General features: G+C 49.5%; 1 protein-coding gene across 2 annotated transcripts in view; it reads left to right on the forward strand.

Annotated features, from left to right (window-relative positions):
• Positions 1 to 5,642: 5,642 nt before the first annotated feature.
• SULT4A1 (sulfotransferase family 4A member 1) overlaps positions 5,643 to 15,586 on the forward strand; it is a 34,808-nt gene continuing 24,864 nt past the window's right edge. Inside the window, exon 1 of one of the 2 annotated variants that reach the window (XR_003108578.2) lies at positions 5,643 to 5,885. Coding sequence is in view for 1 of the 2 variants with exons in the window: in XM_025282723.2 (XP_025138508.1) it covers positions 5,717 to 5,885 (169 nt within the window). In the remaining variant the exon portion in view is untranslated. The remainder of the gene's footprint in view (positions 5,886 to 15,586) is intronic. The other variant, XM_025282723.2, reaches the window with a different exon arrangement.

The raw sequence follows: 15,586 nt of genomic DNA on the forward strand, positions 1-15,586 counted from the left end.
ATGCTGCAGCTAAGACCCAGGGGAGCCAAATAAATAAATAAAAATATTAGCAGTAAATAATCTAAAATAAATAGGATCATTAAAAAAAGACTAGTTCAGGCTGTGGTTCCATCCTGTCTGCCCACTAGAATGCTGGGTATAAATATTGAAGCTCAGGACTTTCTTCAGAAATTCTGGTATTGAATTAGACCTGTCTAGGCAGGAATGTGATTGAAGCAGGTAGTTCCTGGGCACTAGTGTCCTCAGGGGCCACTCTGTGGGTGTGACCATCTGCCTGAGCCAGCACCCTGGGCTCAGACTTTCTTAAGGTCATCTGTGGCAACAGGCTGGTGTGTGCCCATCTGTGTCTGGGGTCATGAGATGCTATTGGGTGACCTCTGCCCCAGCACTAAATCTTGGCTTCATTAGATATCCTCAGATACCTCAACCCTTCTGAACTTAGCATCCCACCCACAAGTCTGAAACTGTACACTAACTGGATATTTGGTGATGTTAAGGAATAATCATTACTTTTTAGTTGTGTTAATGTATTGGGAATATGATTTCAAAGAGTTCTTATCTCTTAGAGATCTATATTAAAGTAATGGCATAACACATGAGTTGCTTCAAAATCATCTGAGTGGGGAGGAGTGGGTGAGAGTTGATGAAACTTGAGTAGGTAACAGTTGACAGTGGGTGATGGGTACGTAGAAATTCATTCTACTATTCTTTTTATTTTTGCATATGTTTGACCTATTTTGCGTATGCTTGCATATTTCCCTAATAAAAGACAGCATAATCTTAAAGATTTGATAGTTCGTACAAATAGGAAAATATGCATCAAGACAGAACATAAAACAGAGCAAAACCAGAGCCACTGGGTGTCGTGTCTACCCAGAGTCCTGCCTTGGGCGATCATGAGGATCTGGTGAGCTGTGCGCTTTCAGCACCGCGGACAGCGACCGGCGGCCGCTCCGCAGTCTCTATACAGCCTTGGGTATCTCACAGGCAGAGAACTTCGGATCCAGGTTACTTAGGAAGAGTTTCTTCAGGACAAAAGACTATCCAGCCTCTTACTAATCCTTAGAGAAGAGGGGCTCACTACCCATGGGGAAGACCAGGACTTGGTGGATACTTTCGGCTCATAAGAATCTTCTGTTTCTTGCTCTTTAGAGATACCTTTGTCAAAAATGAATCAATCAGATATTTGTGTCTGTTTCTAGACTCTCTGTCCTGTTCCATTTATCTATATGTCTATGCTTATGCCAATCCCACTCTTTTGATTTTTGGCTTTAAGGTAAATAGATTTATAGTAAGTCTTGAAATCAAGTACTGTGAGCATTCCAGCTCTGCTATTCTTTCTGAAAATAGTTTTGACTAGTCTAGTGACCTTGCTTTTTTATATAGGTTTTAGAACTGGCTTGTTAATTTCTACAAAAGGGCCCATTGACACTTCTCTTGGGATTGCATAGACTCTACAGATGAATTTTGAAATATTTGAAATATTTTGAAATATTAGAAATAATTGTATCTTAACAATATTGAGTCTTCTAACTGATGACCAGGATATATGTCACCATTTCTTGAAATTTTACAAATTTATCTCATCAATGTTTTGTAGCTTTGTTATATGAATCTTGCATATGTTTTCTTAGATTTATTCACAAGCATTTATTGTTTTTTGATGATATTGCAAACAGTATTTTTAAAATTTCAACTTTCAGTTGTTTATTGCTGGTATTTGATTTTTGTTTGCTGGTCCTGTGTCTTATGAGCTTGCTAAACTCATTCATTCAGTCTAGTAGCTTTTTTGGTAGGGTCCTCAGGTTTTTCTATATTAACAGAGATTTTTCTTTAGATTTCTATTCTAAAAATTAAGTCAAAAGAGAAGTTTCAAGAAGTAATACAACTGTGGTAGGCAAGAATAACACCTCCCCACCCCCTCAAAAGATGTCCATGTCTTCCCAGAAACTGTGACTATATGTCAAAGGTAATTAAGGTTGCAGATGGAATTAAGCTTGCTAATCAGCTGACCTTAAAATAGATTACCCTGGATTATTTATTGAGAAGACCTAATATAATTATAAGGGATCTTAAAATGGAAGAGGGAGATAGAAGAAGAGTCAATGTCAGAGTAAAATGACGTGAGAAACAGTAAACCCAGAGTTGTTGACTTTGAAGAGGGAGGAAGGGACCATGAGCCCAGGAGTGCGGGCGGCCTCTAGTGGCTGGAAAAGGCAGAAAACTGGCTTCATCCTTAACCTCCAGAAAGGAATGGCGTTTTGCCAACACCTTGATTTTAGCACAGTGACACCCACATTAGATGTACAACCTACGGAACCGTAAGATAATAAATATGTATTGTTTTAAGGCCCCTGAATTTGTGGTAATTCACTATAGCAGTGATAGAAAAAGAAGACAACAACTAATATGCACTATCACCTACATTCACCAGTTGTAACATTTGCCACATTTTCTTCTCTTTCAATGTATGTATACACATTCGTGTTATAATTGTGTTGTTTCATAAAACTATTTGAAAATAAGTTGCAGACAGAATTCTACACTCCCAAAGACTTCAGCATCTCCCCGCTAAGAAAAAGAACATTCTCTTACATATCCACAGTACAGTTTTAAAGTTCATGAAATTTAAAATTAATACAATGCTGCTTAGTCACCAGGTCATGTTTGACTCTTTTGTGACCCCATGGACTGTAACCTGCCAGGCTCCTCTGTCCATGGGATTTCCTAGACAAGAATACTGGAGTGGGTTGCCATTTCCTTCCCCAGCGCATCTTCCCAACCCAGGGATCAAATTCACGTCTCCTGCACTGCAGGTGAGGGCTTCCCTGGTGGCTCAGTGGTAAAGAATCCACCTTTGATGCAGGAGACATCAGTTTGATCCCTGGGTCAGGAAGATCCCCTGGAGGAGGGCATGGCAACCCACTCCAGTATTCTTGCCTGGAGAATCCCATGGACAGAGGAGCCTGGTGGGTTACAGTCCCTGGAGTGGCAAAGAGTCAGACACAACTAAAGTGACTGAGTATGCCCACATGCACTGCTGGTGGGTTCTTTACTGCTGAGCCACCAGGAGATTCTGTCAATATTATATTACAATAATACAATATTACCAGCTTATAAAGAGTCCACATTCATATGTTGCAAATTGCCCCAAGAATGTCCTTTTCAATTATCTTTAGTCCTTTTATCTAGAACAAGTTCTTTCAACTTTTTTTTTGTCTTTCATGATATTGACATTTTTGAAGAGTAGAGGTGAGTTGTTACACAGACTGTTCCTTTCCTTCGGTTTTGTATTCTGTCCTGATTTATTAGATCCAGGATATGAATTTTTGGTGGGAAAACCATGTAGGTGATTTGGGATCTTTAACGTGGTATGGAGTCCGCATCTAAATTTATATCCACATCTGTATTCATCTGTATTTATGCTTATATCATCATGTGACCATCACTAAAAGCAAGACATTAACACAGTGTTTCCAATACTTTGGAGGGTAGTTTTGTGTCTTTGCCCAGTCAACCCCCTCTGCTGCCTCAAATTGAACACTTTTCTGACCTCTGATCATAGATTAGTTTTGTTTGTCCTTGAATTGTATACGAATAGAGTAATCCAACATACCACCTTATATGTTTAGCTTCTTTTATTCATCATTTTGACTGTGAAATTCACCTATGTTGTTGCATACACCAATCGTTCTTTTTTAAATCGCTGTATAGTAAGAATTCCATTGTATGAATATATCACAATTTATCCAGTCTAATGTTGATGGACATTTGAGTTGTTTCTAATTCTTGTCTAATAGGTACAAAGTGTTAATTTGTTCCTAATTTCAAGCTAGCTCCTGTGTTCTTTTGACCTAGCCCCATCATTTTTAATGATTTCTTCTTCTGCCCCAAAGATATTTTAGGCTCATCTTGTACTTTCTTTGCCCAGCCGTGGAAGTGGCCTTCTCTCTGAGAAACTGGTTCCTTTTTGTGGGGAAGTATTTAGAAACCAAGATCTGGGCACTGGCTCTGCCTGGTTTTGCTGGAATACAGTGCTTAAAGGCCTTTTCAGCAAAGATAAGGAATAGATTTTTAAAATAAATTATAAATTCATGAAATAGCTTAGATTCTAATCTAAAAGGACGGGGTTCCTCCTTGCTCTTCCATAGTGAGACCCTCACCTGAAACACCAGCTCATTTCTTTGCTCAGTTCCTCCAGCCTTTGGCTGTCTGTCTTTGTGCCATTACCTAATTGTTCTTAATGATGTCTTGGTATTTGGAATCTTCTCTTGCATTTTTGTAAAGACATCCTCAAGCCCCCTGAATCAGAGTTAATGCTCTCTTTGCACTTTTCATCCACCGTGTACACATGGCCAATGTCCCCCTTGCCAGACTGTGAGTGTCTCAATCCCGGGGAAGAAGGAGAGAGAGAAGGTAGGTCCTATCCACCTGCATTGCTCTGGATTCTTTTTTAAATTAATTAATTTATTTATTTGCCTATGCTGGGTCTTAGTTGTAGCTTGCGGGATCTTTGATCTTTGTGTGGCATGTGGGATCTAGTTCCCTGGCCAAGGATCGAACCTGAGTCTCCTGCATTGAGTGCAGAGTCTCAACCACTGGACCACCAGGGAAGTCCCACAGCTCTGAATTCCTGCTGGTATAATTATCTCTGTCCTCTCAACTGCAGTACCTAGAAGTAGAGAGTATCATTCCCTTTTCACAGTCAGGGACACTGAACCTGTGCAATAGCATTGTTTCTTAAAAAAAGTCACGAATGTACAATAACTTAATTAAATGTTTTATTGCTAAAAATTGCTAACCATCATTTGACAATGCAAGATTGTCACAAATGTTCTATTTGTAAACAGCACAGCATCTGCAAAGCACAATAAAATGAGCTTTGCCTGTGTGTGTTTTTTGAGTGAATGGATGAGGGGTTGTTCTAAAACCTCTATAGAATTCAGTTGTTCTCTAATTGTAGTCTGCCTAAGAAGTACGTTTTAAATACAGACTTGTGGAGCACTACCCCAAGGGTCCTGGGTATCATGAGTTCTGGGGTGGGCCCTGGAAATCTTCAATTAACAGATTTAACCCTTTCCTGCTCTCAGGATATTGTAAGCGTGTGATTCACAGGTCTTATTCTGATCTGAAATTGTCTTGGTTATTCACAAATGTAAGCTCCAAGGGGGCTGGGCTGTTGCCAGTATCACTGGTCTGGACCCTCGACCCGTGGCGGGTACAGATCAGAGGCTCCCTAAATATTTGTTGAATGAACGATGAATGAATCTTTCGGGTCATTGCTAGTTGCAGTGTTTATTGAGTTTGTGTTGAAGCTTTGCTGAAGGACAGAATCGCTGGAATCCCTGGGTTGGTTAACACATGAGTGATGAAGGTGATGCGGACTACCGGCCAGGAGGAGGGCGGGGGGCGGGGTCCTGGACGGCCCTCAGGGAGGGTGGGCGAGGGGTGGCTGGGGCGGGGCTCGGGCCTTGACGTCGTGCCCGCATCCACGCCGGCGTCGTGACGTCACGACACGGAGCGCCCCCGCCCTCCCGCGCCGGCTGGGGCGGGGCGCGGGACGGGCGGCGCCGTGACGTCACGCCTGCGGAGGAGCGCCGTGACGTCACGCCTGCGGAGGAGCGCCGCGCGGCGGCTGCGGGGCGGCGGGCTAGGGTGCGGGGCGGCGGCGGCGGCGGGGCTGCGGGGCTGCGGGGCTGCGGGGCCGGGCGGCGGCATGGCGGAGAGCGAGGCGGAGACCCCCAGTACGCCGGGCGAGTTCGAAAGCAAGTACTTCGAGTTCCACGGCGTGCGGCTGCCGCCCTTTTGCCGCGGGAAGATGGAGGAGATCGCCAACTTCCCGGTGCGGCCCAGCGACGTGTGGATCGTCACCTACCCCAAGTCCGGTGAGTCCTGCGCGGACCCCGCCCCGGCTGGCTCTGCGGCACGCCGGCGTGGACCCTGCGGCCCGCGCCCGGGGAGGCGGGGGGCCGACTGGGGGTGGGGGGCTGAGGGCGGGGGCGCGATGCCTGGAGCCCGACAGGGCGGGGTGGGGGTGGTCGGCGAGGGTTTGGGGGAAAAGCAGGTGTTTGGAGGTTGAGCCCCCGGTGTCCGTGGCCAGGTGGCGTCCTGTGGGGATGGAGCCTTGTTTGGCGGCAGCAGCTGCCAGGCAGACAGGCCCAGGCCCGCCACCCTTCCCTGCCTCCCCTCCCGATGTCCAGCTGGCTGTGTGACCTTGGACAATCACTCAACCTCTCTGTTCTTGGGTTCGGTTCAGCCCTTTGATGAGCGCCAAGTCCTGGTGATGATCTTGGGGAGGGAGTGAAACGGGGCGTCAGGGCTGTATTGGTGATGATCTTGGGGAGGGGGTGAAACGGGCGTCAGGGCTGCGTGCTTCCCCCATTTCCTGCGTGGGCACTGGCTGGGGGATGGGACTGGCCCGTGCCCAGAGTGCCGTGTCCGATGCGTCCCCCCTGATTCAGGGCCGCCTCCTTCACCCTGGTATATCTTGGCCTCCGGGACCCAGGGCAGTCACATTTCCTAGCATTAAGATGTGACTTTCATGACCACTGTGTGAAGTCCAGGTGATCGTTCCCACTTCCACTCTGTGGTGGGCACTGAGGCTCAGAGAGGGGAGGTTGCTCGCCCAAGGTCACACAGCTGCTGAGCAGGAGGAGCTGAGATTTAAGGCCAGGGGGGTGTGCATGTGCCCAGGACCTGATGTAAGAGATTTTTGATGTAGTGCCTCTTCCGAGGTTTGTAGGGAAAAGGGGCAACTTTCCTGTTTGAACATTCCTGCGGGTTTCCGTTGTTGCCGCTGTCCTGAAGAGAGAGGGATTCGCTGCTCTGAACCCAGACTGTGCAGTGCGTCTTTGGCCTGGTGTCCAGGGTGGTGGCCTTGAGGTCGTGTGGTCGGAGGAGCAGGCCGGCAGGTTGCTGGGAGAGCCCGTAGGCTTGGCTGTCCTTACTGTACAGGGTCCCAGATGCCCAGGGGGTAGGCCTGGTCCTCCCAGGAAGGCTGAGAAAGGGGCTTGTGAGTGGAGGGGTGGAGAGGAGTCTGGAGGCACTGCTGGGCTGTCTTTGGGAAGAAGGAAAGGAAGTGTGGGGATTCACAATTGGTCAGATTTTAGAGCCAGGGATGTCATTCATATATAGAAGACCCCCAGCTGGGTGTGGGCGGGAGAGCACTTCGCTTCCCTCCTGTTATGTGGGATCACTGAAGGCTGAAAATGGCCTCCTGTCTGTTTAGGGCAGGGTCTGCCTACCTCTGAATTGTGAAAAATGTGGGCACCCTTGAGGATTTCGGAGTGGCAGATGGGCAGTTGTGGTTCTCTGTTATGCCCCTCCATTTCGTGAGCAGGAGATGGTGGCGGAGAAGCTCGGCCGCTGGCAGGCTGGGGAGGCCCCGGGCATAGAGCTTGCTTGAAAGGCACGGCCCTGAAGCTTGTGGGGAGGCTTTAGATGGGCCCAGTGTTGGGGGCCTGCTGGGATTCTGCAGGGACCTGGCTGGGCACCTTGATGGGAATGAGGTGTTAGTTTAAGGAAGTTTTCTGGATAACCAAACCTCACATCTTGTTTGTAACTTGCATCTTTCAAAGATAAAAACATGTCCTTCTGAGTTTCCTCTCAGAAGGAGAGCAAAGACTGGCTCTTCCCTTCGGAAACAGAGAACCCAGCTTGGCCAGAGATCCTGGTGTGGGGTCCCTTTGCACACAGCCCGAAAGAGCCTCCTTTTCAAAGCTTAAAATTATTTTTCCCCTTACGGTCTTTCCAGGCCCTTACTGTTTCTCCATCTGCCCCCTGCTGGGTCCTTTTGCCTTTTACCTGCGGACCGGGCAGCCTGAGATGGCGCTAGTGGTAAAAAAAAAAAACAAAACAAAACCTGCCCGCCAATGCAGGAGACGTAAGAAATGTGGATTTGACCCGTGGGTCAGGAATATCCCCTGGAGAAAGGCATGGCAACCCCCTCCAGTATTCTTGCCTGGAGAATCCCATGGACAGAGGAGGCCACCGGGCTACAGCCCATGGGGTTGCAAAGAGTCGGACACAACTGAAAACACAAACCCATTTTAAGGGCTTCCCTGGTGACTCAATGGCAAAGAATCCACCTGCCAATGCAGGAAACTCCGGTTTGATCTCTGGGTAGGGAAGACCCGCCCTGGAGAAGGAAATGGCAACCCACTCCAGTATTCTTCCCTGGAGAATCCCATGGATGGAGGACCCTGGCGGGCTACAGTCTATGGGGTCGCAGAGAGCTGGACACATCTGAAGCGACTGAGCGTGTGCACAGGCAGCCTGAAGATGCCCTTGTTCGAACTGTGTGTGAGCCAGAGGGAAAGGACATTAGTAGCGCTCAGCTGACGACCTGCCATACTCCGTGCTTTGTCACTTACAAAGGCCTGTGTTCATGGCAGTAAGCTGTCTGCGGACCTCTCTGACCAGAGGTGGTCTCCATTTCAGAAGTCCGGCACAGAAACTTTGGGAGGTGCAGTGCCTCGCCCAGGCTCAAGTGCCTGGGACGAGGCTTGTTTGAGTTGACGGCAGGCCCGGGATGAAGCAGCAGAGTGTCACGGGTTTGTGTAGACCAGTATCTGCTGTTCCTTTTTTGCTTTCCTCCTGGTTCTTAACCTTCACCCAGTCTACCCTGCTTGTCCATGTCGTGGGGTGGTGACAGGAAAAGTGAGACGTTTTCTCGGGAAGGATGACCTTGCTGAGACCAGTGCTTCTGGAGGTCCCATGTCCTCTCAGCCCCCACTGCCTATAAAGTTCATTACTCAAAATGATCCCAGAGGGGCCCGAAGAATCAGTCCCCCAAATCTAGTTTTCACTCAACCAAAGACGGCACACCCTGGAGGTCCTCTTCAGTGGCATCTGGTGTGGCAGGAGGAGCTGCCTGGGGGCAGGATCTGGGTTCCCTCGTGTCCCCCACCCCACCCCGGGCAGTTGCCCTCAGGCGATTCCCCTGCTGTGAAATCCACATGGTGAACCGCGCAGTCACAGAGGCGACTTCTGCTCCTGGGCCCTTGAAGGGGCTGTTACTTTGAACGCAGGCCAGGTGTAGTTGGCCTGGGCCCATGAAGTGGTGAAGTGGCCCCTTGGCGAATCCCGTGTGCCCGGCCCTCTGCCGTGTCAATCCAGAGGCTCAGAGAAGGCAGGAACTTGCTCAGAGTCACACAGCAGCTGAGGGAGTCAGGTCTAATCCGTCCTCTGGTCCACAGCCAGTTTCGCCCCTGCCCCTCTGGAGGAGGGAGCTGGACTCAGGCCCCAAGGAGGAGGGAGGATCCCACCTTCTCTCCCCTGCTCTGGGGTGGAAGTCTGAGGATGCTTCAGGGTTTTAGGGGTTTTGTCAGAGTTCTGAGTCCTGGACCACGGGGACTTCAATCGGCCCACTTCACGATTCCATTCCTTTCCCGTCCCCGCCTCCCTGTTTCCTCCTCCCCACCAGGAGTGGGTCTGCAGGAGGCTCTGGCTTGGACATTGAGAGCCTGGCTTTGGAGCCTGCGTTTGAATGCAGCTGTGCTACTCACCTGCTGGCTGGCCCTGGGCAGGTGAGACTACTGGTCTGAGCTGTGCTGCCCTTGAGGGTGGGAGAGGCCGCCTCGGCGCCTTGCTGGGCAGCTGTGAGGATGAGTGGGGTGATGAGCCAGGGCTCCTGCCTGGACCGGATGCGCCATAAGCAGAGGGCAGGGTGTCGTCAATGCCAGCTTTCACTCCCTGAGCACCCGTGGCGCCCAGACCTTTCCTTGGGGCTGGGCATGCAGAGAAAAGTCCCGTTGGGTGCCTGTCTTCAGGGAGTGCTCTGTCTGCCAGGGGACGGACGGCTCCAGTGTGGACCCACGGGACCCCTTGGGGGGGGGTCATAGTGAACTTGCAGGTGGCCCCAGGCCCCTGTCCACCTGCCTCCTCTGGTGGGGAACGTCTGATGGGAGAGGCCGTAACAATCGGACCCTGCTCTTCTCCACAGCACTCCAGTACTTCTAGAACTTTTCTGTGTTTCTGACATTGGAGCTCAGGTGACAGGTTAGGACTGTGCTGTCTTAATTCGGGAGCCTCTAGTTCCCAGGGGGGTATCGAAGTTTAAGGAATTGAAATAAAATTATAGAGATTGAGTTCCTCAGTAGCACTGGCCACACTCCACGAGCTCAGGAGCCGCACGTGGCTAGTGGTCATCACGCTGGACAGCAGGGCTGTAGCCGTTGCCATCGTCACGGAGGTCCTGCGGGATGGCGCCAGTTCGCGCTGCAACCCCACGGTGGGAGCCCGTGGTGCCTCCAGTGTCCGGGGACTCTCCTTGCTGTCCAGTGTTGACGGTCCTTCTTTCTTACAGCCTCTGGTCCCAGGCTCTCTCTTTCTCTTTAGTCGCTAAGTCATGTCTGACTCTTGGAACCCCATGGACTGTAGCCTGCCAGGCTCCTCCTCTGTCCATGGGATTCTCCAGGCAAGAATACTGGAGCGGATTGCCATTTCCTTCTCCAGGGGATCTCCCTGACCCAGGGATCGAACCGGGGTCTCCTGCATTGCAGGTGGCTTCTTTACTGACTGAGCCATGAGGGAAGCCCAGGGTGTCCAGTGTTAAATCCGATCTTGTCTGGGCGACGTCTGTCCCCGAAGCCGTGGAGATCACGTGGGCTCTGGAATGTGCTCCTTGGCTCGACCTGGGCATCCCCGCTCCTGGTTTTTTTTTCCTTTGGCTCCCACCCGTCTTGAAGTGCACCCCCGTTCTCTGGTCACTGGTAGGGGGCAGGGGGCAGTGAGTCACTCCCGGGGGGACGGGAGAGCCTGGCCCAACTCCAGCCCTATTGCTGTGTGACTTCAGTTTGCTCTTGAAAAATGAGAGGGTTAGACCTGATGGGTTCATGTAAGTCTTAAGCATTAAGACCCCCCTGGGGCGGGGAGGCCCACAGGCCCCAGGCTGGATGATCTTTGGCTGAGAGCATCCCCAGGCCCGGGAGATGGGCGCAGGGAGTGTCGTGAACGCAGCCCTCAAGGAGCTCACTTGGACACTGGAAAGCCAGGCTCCTAATGCTGACAGCGGCCCGACGGGCCAGGGTGCTCATTCTCGGGGTCAGGTCAGGGGCCCAGGAAGAGGGGCTCTGAGGAGGAGGGTTGCAGGGGGGCTGCATGGAGGAGGTGGCGGGACCTGGCTGTGAGAGTTGGTGAGGCCTCCCTGTCCATCGTGTTTGAGCCTCGGAGCAGCTTCATGTTCTTCGTTGTTGCCTCCCTTGGATAGAAACAGGCCCCCTGAGGGGCAAGGGTGGTGTCAGCGCCCGAGGATGCAGGTTTGACTTGCGGACGGTGGGGAGGAGCCAGCCCCAGAAGAGCTGGACAGAGGGAAAGCGGTGACCTGGCCTCGGTTCTGGGCTGGATGCTCCCAGGTTTCCAGGGATGGTTATCATGTTCCCCCAGCCTGGGGAGGAGACTGGCCTCAAATCCAGATCCGGAAGCAGGCTAGGAAGTTTTGGGGAGGAACTCGCCACCCACCCTGAGCTCACGTTTGTGCCAAGATCAGAGTCAGCATCCCTGCCTTCCAGCTCCAGGGTGATGAGTGCTCCCCAGCTAGCACCTGCTTACCCGCCTCCCTGAAGACGTCCCCAGAGGTTTGGTTCCAGATGACTTGTCGCCTTCCTCTGTCCTTCCCCTCCCTCTCCCTTGCCTCCTCCCTCTTCCTTCCCTTTGCTGACTCCAGCTGTTCACCCATACTCGAGAAGGCTTGGCTTTGAGGAAGGAGATGGCTGGTCCCAAGAGCCAGGGTTAGCTGGGGGAGCAGTCTTCTCATCACCCTATGAGACCTGGATTGAAAGCCTCCAGAGGAACCCACAAGGTTCTGGAGGAAGACAGGAGCAGGGCCACCGGGACGAACATCTGCTGACACTCGTGGAATTAGGAGGAGGCCCCGAGCCAGCTCTGAGCTCCAGGGTCTCATGGGGCTCCTTACCTCTCCTTCCTCCAAGGCAGTGAGGACTGCCGTCCCCTGCCCCCACATGCACCTCCTTACTGTGCTTCTGTGGCTCCTCCCCCCAGGAAGTACTCAAACCTGCCCACCCCTCTCAGCCCTGCTGCAGTCTCAGGAGCCTTCCTCTCTCACCTGGACTGTTGTGTGGCCTGCCTCCTGGGTTCACCTTTCACTCTGCAGCCAAAGTGACCTCTTAGGAACGCCAGAGCACGCCCTCGAGGGTTCGATCTCTCCCCTGACTCCGCCATGGCCGTCGGGCAGTGGTGAAGTCCACCCCGTAGCCGTCCTCTGGTGGTCAGCTGTCCTGCCCTTACTCACCAGCACGGTGAGCACGCCTGGCTGTCCCTTCCCTCCAGCCTGGCTGCCTCTGTCTGGGGTGCTCCTGCCTTCCCTTCCCTTCCTCTCCCTTTCCCTCCCCTCTGATTACCTGATGTGGACCTCTGTTTCCAGAACGCCTCTCATCTGTTCACTGTGGGACTGAGCATCCTCCTGTGCCTCCCCCCTCCCACCTTTCAGGACTTCAGAGGTGCCATGCTGTTGTCTGCTGGCTCACATCACTTCTGCTGAAAAGTCAGCTGTAATTCTTTGTTCCTTTTGGAATGGATCTTTTTTCCCCCTTGTGGTGGCCTTTGAAATGTTCGCTTTGTCTTTGGTTTTCAGCGCTTGGATATTAGGTGTCCAGATATATATATTTTTTAGGGGAGGAGGATGCTTATTCTGCTTGGGGTTCCTGAGCATCTCAGTGCTGTGCTTTGATGCCTTTCCTTATTTTGGAAGAATTCTCAATCACCACTGCAACTATTTCTAGTGTCCCGTTCTCTCTTCTTCTTTTCAGATGCCAATTACATATGTGTTAGATGGTTTGATACTGTCCTATAGCTCTTGGACATTGTATTTTTTCACCCTGTTTCTCTCTTTGTGTCTCAGTTTGGGTAACTACTGTTGGTCAGTCTTCAGGTTGACTGACCCTTCCACTGTATCAGGTATACTGATGGGCCCACTGAAAGCATTCTGTATTTCCATTATTGTGTTTTTATTTTTTTCTCTAGCATTTCCGTTGTGGTTTCCATCTCTCTGCTGAAATATTCATCTGTTTATGCTTGTTGTCCATCTTCTCCATGAAATCCTTCAACATTTGAGTCAGAATCCTTTAATATTCTCTGAGTCTGATTCTGTTGATTGTTCATCTCCTGACTGGGATTTTTTTTTTTTTTTTTTTTTGATGTGCACTACTCTTTACTACTCTTTGATTGAATGCTGGACGCTGTGCCAGCATTAGAGACTGGAATCGTTTTGAAAGGTTGTTGCTGAACCTTGAAAAGATGCCGGGATTCTTGGCCTCCGGAGGAGAAGAATTCAATCTGGGGCCAGAAACGAGGCTTGATCGCTCAGAGCTTTTGTGTAATAATGTTTTGTTAAAGTATAAAGAAGATAGAGAAAGCTTCTGACATAGACATCAGAAGGGGGCAGAAAGAGTACCCGCTTGCTAGTGTTAGCAGTGGAGTTATACACTCTCCAGTGAATCCAAAGAATGTCTGGAGGTTCTAAAGACCTCACCAGACCTACTCCTTAACTTACATTTTAAGATAACAGAATTAGCCAGAAGGTTTAATCCAGAGACTGTGCTCAGGCAGGATACATTCAGTTCAGTTCAGTTCAGTTCAGTCACTTAGTCCTGTCCAATTCTTTGCGACCCCATGAATCGCAGCACGCCGGGCCTCCCTGTCCATCACCAACTCCTGGAGTACACTCAGACTCACGTCCATCGAGTCAGTGATGCCATCCAGCCATCTCATCCTCTGTCGTCCCCTTCTCCTCCTGCCCCCAATCCCTCCCAGCATCAGAGTCTTTTCCAATGAGTCAACTCTTCGCATGAGGTGGCCAAAGTACTGGAGTTTCAGCTTTAGCATCATTCCTTCCAAAGAACACCCAGGACTGATCTCCTTTAGAATGGACTGGTTGGATCTCCTTGCAGTCCAAGGGACTCTCAAGAGTCTTCTCCAATACCACAGTTCAAAAGCATCAATTCCTCAGAGCTCAGCTTTCTTCACAGTCCAACTTTCACATCCATACGTGACTACTGGAAAAACCATAGCCTTGACTAGACGAACCTTTGTTGGCAAAGTAATGTCTTTGCTTTTTAATATGCTAAATAGGTTGGTCATAACTTTCCTTCCAAGGAGTAAGCGTCTTTTAATTTCATGGATGCAATCACTATCTGCAGTGATTTTGGAGCCCAGAAAAATTAGTCTGACACTGTCTCCACTGTTTTCCCATCTATTTCCCATGAAGTGATGGGACCAGATGCCATGATCTTAGTTTTCTGAATGTTGAGCTTTAAGCCAACGTTTTCACTCTCCTCTTTCACTTTCATTAAGAGGCTCTTTAATTCTTCTTTACTTTCTGCCATAAGGGTGGTATCATCTGCATATTTCAGGTTATTGATATTTCTCCCAGCAGTCTTGATTCCAGCTTGTGCTTCTTCCAGCCCAGCATTTCTCATGATATACTCTGCATATAACTTAAATAAGCAAGGTGACAATATACAGCCTTGACATACTCCTTTTCCTATTTGGAACCAGTCTGTTGTTCCATGTCCAGTTCTAACTGTTACTTCCTGACCTGCATACAGGTTTCTCAAGAGGCAGGTCAGGTGGTCTGGTATTCCCATCTCTTTCAGAATTTTCTACAGTTGATTGTGATCCACACAGTCAAAGGCTTTGGCATAGTCAATAAAGCCGAAATAGATGTTTTTCTGGAAATCTCTTGCTTTTTCAATGATCCAGCAGATGTTGGCAATTTGATCGATCTCTGGTTCCTCTGCCTTTTCTAAAACCAGCTTGAACATCTGGAAGTTCATGGTTTACTTATTGCTGAAGCCTGGCTTGGAGAATTTTGAGCATTACTTTACTAGCGTGTGAGATGAGTGCAATTGTGCGGTAGTTTGAGCATTCTTTGGCATTTCCTTTCTTTGGGATTGGAATGAAAACTGACCTTTTCCAGTCCTGTGGCCACTGCTGAGTTTTCCAAATTTGCTGGCATACTGAGTGCAGCACTTTCACAGCATCATCTTTCAGGATTTGAAATAGCTCCACTGGAATTCCATCACCTCCACTGGCTTTGTTCATAGTGATGCTTTCTAAGCCCCACTTGACTTCACATTCCAGGATGTCTGGCTCTAGGTGAGTGATCACACCATCGTGATTATCTGAGTTGTGAAGATCTTTTTTGTACAGTTCTTCTGTGTATTCTTGCCACCTCTTCTTAATATCTTCTGCTTCTGTTAGGTCCATACCATTTCTGTCCTTTATCGAGCCCATCTTTGCACGAAATGTTCCCTTGATATCTCTAATTTTCTTGAAGAGATCTCTAGTCTTTCCCATTCTGTTGTTTTCCTCTATTTCTTTGCATTGATCGCCAAGGAAGGCTTTCATATCTCTCCTTGCTATTCTTTGGAACTCTGCATTCAGATGCTTATATCTTTCCTTTTCTCCTTTGCTTTTCGCTTCTCTCCTTTCCACAGCTATTTGTAAGGCCTCCCCAGACAGCCATTTTGCTTTTTTTGCATTTCTTTTCCATGGGGATGGCCTTGCTCCTTGTCTCCTGTACAATGTCACGAACCTCCGTCCATAGTTCATCAGGCACTGTATAATC

This window comes from Bubalus bubalis, chromosome 4 (genome assembly GCF_019923935.1).
Source record: "Bubalus bubalis isolate 160015118507 breed Murrah chromosome 4, NDDB_SH_1, whole genome shotgun sequence".
Classification (NCBI taxonomy): domain Eukaryota; kingdom Metazoa; phylum Chordata; class Mammalia; order Artiodactyla; family Bovidae; genus Bubalus; species Bubalus bubalis.